This window comes from Notamacropus eugenii, chromosome 6 (assembly GCF_028372415.1).
Source record: "Notamacropus eugenii isolate mMacEug1 chromosome 6, mMacEug1.pri_v2, whole genome shotgun sequence".
In the NCBI taxonomy this organism is placed as follows: domain Eukaryota; kingdom Metazoa; phylum Chordata; class Mammalia; order Diprotodontia; family Macropodidae; genus Notamacropus; species Notamacropus eugenii.
In genome coordinates, this window is record NC_092877.1 from 2,115,421 (window position 1) to 2,121,311 (window position 5,891).

Consider the following 5,891-nt stretch of genomic DNA (forward strand, 5'->3'; position numbering starts at 1 on the left):
GTGCAAGGTCAGCAACCTAACTTTCTTCTCCTGAGCCATCTGAGTCCAGTGGCCTGATATTCATCAGGGTGAGTGGAGATGGCCCAGAATACAATTTGAGATGTTGGCCCTTTCAGGCTAAAATATTATCACATTCTCATTTTGAATGAGATACAACCATTCAATGAATTCTTTAAGCAGTTGCTCAAAGGATGACCCCTTTAATAAAAAAAAAAAATTCAAACTGAGAGAGGAAGACTCTCAAGTATCTTGGGTAAAATAGAAACAATTACTATTTAGTAATTACATTCACTCTATGTTAGGTCAGTGGCATTGTATATTATTAGACAAGTTGGATAATTCTGAGTTTCCTCATTTGCAAATTACGTGTTTAAGCTAGATGAGCTTCAAGTTGTCCTCCAGTGCCAAATCAATGTTTCTATGGCACTGTGATCTCAGGTTTTCTGGAATTTAAGTTCAGTCTTCTATATATTATTTTATTCTTTATCAAATGTGTTTAGAATACTGTGCATTTTGATTATTCACGGGTATATTTATCTTCCTACTAATCTGTACGCTCCACAATGGACAGAAAATATGACTAAACTTTACCTACATTTTACATCTTTCCCAGAACCCAGCACAGGGAGGTGCACGTAGAAAATATTTAATGAGTTCTGGATAATTGAATGAAGAATTGAATAAATTTGTGATTGGTTTCCAGTGCTGGACAGCATGTATAAGGCAAAGTATCATTAATAAGTTTAATTGTCAAACAATGATATTATAACAATGATTGATGCTTGCAAACTAGTTTGAGGTTTGTAAATCACTTTATATAGCTTATCTAATTTGAATTTCTCTCAATAACCTTTTGACATAGGTTCTACATTACTGAGGATTTCCATTTATACATGAGGAAGCAGAGGCTCATCAGGATTAATTAACTACTACGTGTATGAGGCAAAATTGGAATGTGGACCTTTTTCATTACAAATAAGACACTCTATAAATCCCATAGCACCTCCAAAATGTCAAGCCTCTGTGTGTGTGTGTGTGTGTGTGTGTGTGTGTGTGTGTCTGTTTCTCTTTCCCTCTCTGTCTCTGTTTCTCTACTTTGTATCAAGAACGGTGCTAAGCACAAGTGATACAGAGAAAGGAGGGAGGGGAAAATCATCCATGTTCTAAGGGGTTCACCATCTAATGGTGGAGACAATATACAACAAATAAATCCTTTGTGTAAATTAAACACATGAAGGATAAATTGGAGGGAGAGAAAGGCATTAAGATTAATTACCAAGTACAATTATCTTTCACTTGGTAGGTGCTGTGTATATATCTGTTGATTGACATACACAAAAGTCAGCTAAATGTAAAATGCTCTGTGTAGCACCATAGGATACATTGTCATTAGTAGGGCGTAATGAATCTAGAGTGTTGGTCTTGGAGTTGAAAGACATAGGTTCATATCTGAGTTCTTCTATTAATCTTATGTTTTTGTTTTTGTTTTCACCTGGAGCAAGGCATTTCCCCTATTTGAGCCTCAGTTTCTTCTATCAGTTGAGGGGAGTGGACTAGATTAACTCTGAGGCCCTTTTGCAGGTTTCATACTGTTGTCCAGTTGTCCAATGGCTCCTATGGCAGATGGCAGTCACAATCATCACATGTATTTCTTAGACGTTGAAGAGAGAAAGGAAGACTGGATGTGTTTCTTAACCCTGGCCCAGATAAATTGGATCCTCTCAATAACTTCAGAATATGAGAACATATAAGAGAAAGTAAAGAGAAAGTAAGGGGGTGGGTGAAAATAAGGGAAAAGAGGAAAAGGAAGTAATAATGATTATAATAATAATACTAATTTACTTTAATCACTAAGACAAATATACTACATACATTCTCTTTGGCTCCTCACAACAGCCCTGTGAGGTATGTGATATTATTATTTCTATTTCACTGTTGAAAAAACTGAGACCTCAGAGACAGTTTTAGCAAATTGTCTCATGTTTCCAGCTGGAAAATGTGTTAGACAGGATAAAAGGAAGGTGTTCCCAACTTCAACTTTAGAATTTCAATCATTACACTGTCTCAAAACTTCCTCAAAAACGTAACAGAAAATTATGGGAAATATGTCAAAGCAGTTAGCAGAAGTTCTGATGTAGATAGTACAAACAAAGTTTCTCAAAGAATAAAAAGGTTTCTTACATCAAACCAACTCCACTCAATCCCAGTGTTACTAGAGACATTTACCCAATCAAGTTATGGATTAGTCATAAAGCTCTCTGTATTGTCTTGTGAGGTGTGTGAGAGAGTACTGAAAGGAAATAAAGGGACATAGATTTTAGTTTTATCTCTCTTAATTCCTTTGCTGACTCTAAGCAAATTAATTAATCTTAATGCATTTTCACTTTCTCATGCACTTCAATCTTTCTTACAAGTTTCTTATGAAGAGAAAAGGAATACATTCCAAAAATACTTCTAAATGTATTAAATATAATTTTAATGAGTGAGGGACTGTGATCACCAGAAACAATTTCATCCAAAAGAGTCCATGCATCAGAGCAGAAATGGGCCAACATGGAGCATTCAATAGGCAGTAGAAGAAAACATTCACTGTCACTCAGTGCTGGACTTGGCTAGAGTTGAGTGAGTCCAAGGTCAGCTCATTTCTCTTCAGATGGCATTTTTATACTCCATAATTTCCTCGTAGCATTTTTGACTTCATTATTTCTCAGGGTGTATATCAGAGGATTGAGCAATGGGGGCATCACAATGTTGAACAAGATAACAAGTTTGTCAGCTGCCAGTGTGGTAGAGGGGCGGATGTACATGAACATGGGAGGCACAAGGACCAGGAGGACAGTGATGATGTGGGAACCACAGGTGGAAAGAGCCTTGTACCTCCCCTCTGATGACTGACTCCTCAAACTCAACAGGATTACAATATATGAGACTATAAGGATAATGAATGAGACAAGTGAGATCATGCCACTGTTGGCAACAACAATCAACCCCACCAAATAAGTGTCAGCACATGCAAGCTTCAGCAAGGGATGGACATCACAGAAAAAGTTGTCAATCTCATTTGGGCCACAGAAAGGCAGCTGCACAGTGAGGAGGGTTTGCAGAATGGAGTGAAGAAAGCCAGCAACCCAGGAAGCCCCGGCCAGCAGGCCACATTTCCGCCGATTCATAATGGTTGTGTAGTGCAGAGGTTTGCAGATGGCAACGTAGCGGTCATAGGCCATAGCAGTGAGGAGAAAGATCTCGGTTCCACCAAAGAAATGGGCAGAAAAGAGTTGAGTCATGCAGCCATTGAAAGAGATGGTCTTTCTCTTTACAAAAGTGTCAGCAATCATCTTTGGGGTGGTGGCTGATGGGTAGCACATGTCTGCAAAGGACAAATGACTGAGAAAGAAATACATGGGGGCAGTGAGGGTCTTGCTGGCATTTATGGTGATCACCACAAGTAAGTTTCCCAGAATAGTAAGCACATGGATGATAGAGAACACTACAAAGCAAGCATGCTGCATCTCCTGACTTTCAAAGAGTCCAAACAAAATGAACTCTGTCACGTTGTTATGATTTTCCATTAATTGGGAGGATATCTAAGCATTCAAGGCACTGGTGATTTATACCTGGAATTATATGAAATAAAAATAATAATATCAGGCAAACTATAAGACCTAGAATAATTCAATGAAAATGAAGAAAGAAGAAAAAACCAAAGTATTTGATTATTATGATTACTGATTTTAGATAAACTTTGAATCACTGGATAATGGCTAAATAATGATTGAATGCTATTTTGCCTTTTAAGATAATTATTTCTTTATGTTATGGTTCAAATTATAAACTGATTGCCATACTCAAATATATAGGGGTGTCTTACTTGACCCTACTGTGACTTTTCAAAAGTTTAGTCATATGTGAAAACAACAAAAGACTACTTTTTTAAAAGTTGCGTATGTTATTTTTTGTTGTAAGAAATGTTATGTTTTTCTATTCTCAGATTTTCAGATGACCAGATTGCTTTTGATATAATTTCAGTCAGATATTTGATAAGCTTCTAGTAAGTATGTGCCAAATCATGCACTGTTTAACAAATAATGCAATGTATTTCCAATTAAAAATAAAAATTCTAGCAATACAAAAGTGAAAATCCATCTCCAGTAGCTCATATTCTTCTAAATGTTCTAATCATAATTGCTTTTCCTCTGTTCTTTTTCTCATGGTACCCCTGGGTAAAATATGGCTTTATGTAAGACTGTGTCCACAGAGTACATGTATGAAGAGTGTGATTAATAGCATCATGTGCACTTTCTTTGAGGCAGCCAGTTGTGGTGACCCCACCCGTATGATGCTGTCTTCCCCGTTTTGTTGTTTTCCCTGCCTACTCAATGGTGTTCTTTGTTCTCTTCCACTTCCCAAAACTCTATGAAGGCTCTCAAGCCCTACCTTGTGGTCTTTAGTCACTGAGAAAAAAACGTTGATACAATTTAAGGATTACATGCAGCCTAATTAATAAATTCATCATGCTTAGGCAGGCACAATTGTGTTTGTATGTATGTATATATGTGTGTATGTCTCTGTGTGTATGTGTGTGTATCTGACACTTGCCATGCATCATTGTGTCTCTTTGAGACTAAGGAAAAATAACCTTAAGATGAAGATATTTTCTGTCTCCATACCATCTCAATCATCTAACCCTATATTCTATGTCAAAAATTCAGAAAGGATCCTATCCTCTTGAACACTCAGGCTACATTCCTTTGGGATAGACTCCATTGTGCTCCCAGGAGCAACGTTATCAGAAAACATATCACCCTGTGAGATTGTATTTCCTTTGAATTCATACCTCTTCAGTATACTCAGTACTGGTTGGAGAGCAGAAATAAGAACTCCCAAAGCTTCCATTTGAAGAGGGCTCCTAGGTCAACCATCTCTCAATTTCCTACACTCCATTGAGTTAAAATCTATCATTATCAAACTTCCCCACATATATTTTCCCTCATTCTCCCCATATACTTTCCAGCTTTTTCTATATATTCTTCTCTCATTACATTGTGAGGTCCTTGAGGGCAAGCACTTTTAAACTGTTTTTTTTTTAAATCTTCAGTGATGTGCACTGCTTCTGGCATATAGTAGGACTTAATCAATATTTATCACTTTATTACTGCATGCCTTGAACTGGGACTCTTCCTATATATTGGTTCCTCACATAATCTCCTTGCCTATTTACCTTAAGTTATTTCTAAGTATAGTATAGTATATATTTCTTATATATATATAGTATATATTTCTTAGTATATTAAATGCAAACAAGGACCGCAAATGTTGAATATGTGTTTACAGATATGTTAGAAACAGATACCATTGACTGTACTGGAAAATAAATATTTGAATTTAAAATGTGGTAACAGAGATGACAGAGCATATTATTTTCCTTTCCTTGAAATGATTGTTTCCATATTCTCATCAACACCTCAAGAACCTAAGCTTTGCCAACACTGAGAATATTCAAAATAATCGCATAGCAACTCTAAGGGCTACTGAATGCTCAATGTGGAGACCAGGCACGTTCTGAGTAATGGAGCCATACTTAGATTAGGTATATGACCACCAATAAGAACTATTTTGAAGGATAAAGAGGACTTGCAATGTATGTTTCAGTGCTGTTGTGTGTGTGTGTGTACGTATTTGTGTATGTTAAAACTATTAAATTATATAAATAAAGCTATCACAACAAGAAAGTGAATTAGTATTTTGATAATAAGTAAGCCATGCTTGATTCTCATTAGGGATTGCCATGAATTCTGTGCTCTTGCCTTAATTGAAAGGCAGCATTCTTAATGAACTGTTTTACCTCATTTGAGGCAGGGATGGCTTATAAAAGTGATTACAGAAATCCCAAA

At 36.5% G+C, this 5,891-nt stretch overlaps 1 protein-coding gene across 1 annotated transcript; it reads right to left on the minus strand.

The window, feature by feature from the left end:
• Window positions 1–2,498: 2,498 nt before the first annotated feature.
• LOC140511555 (olfactory receptor 4S1) lies at window positions 2,499–3,607 on the minus strand. Its single transcript, XM_072620682.1, has one exon. It carries the CDS (start codon window positions 3,567–3,569, stop codon window positions 2,640–2,642), a length of 930 nt encoding a protein of 309 aa, XP_072476783.1. The 5' UTR covers window positions 3,570–3,607; the 3' UTR covers window positions 2,499–2,639.
• Between the last annotated feature and the right edge of the window lie 2,284 nt (window positions 3,608–5,891).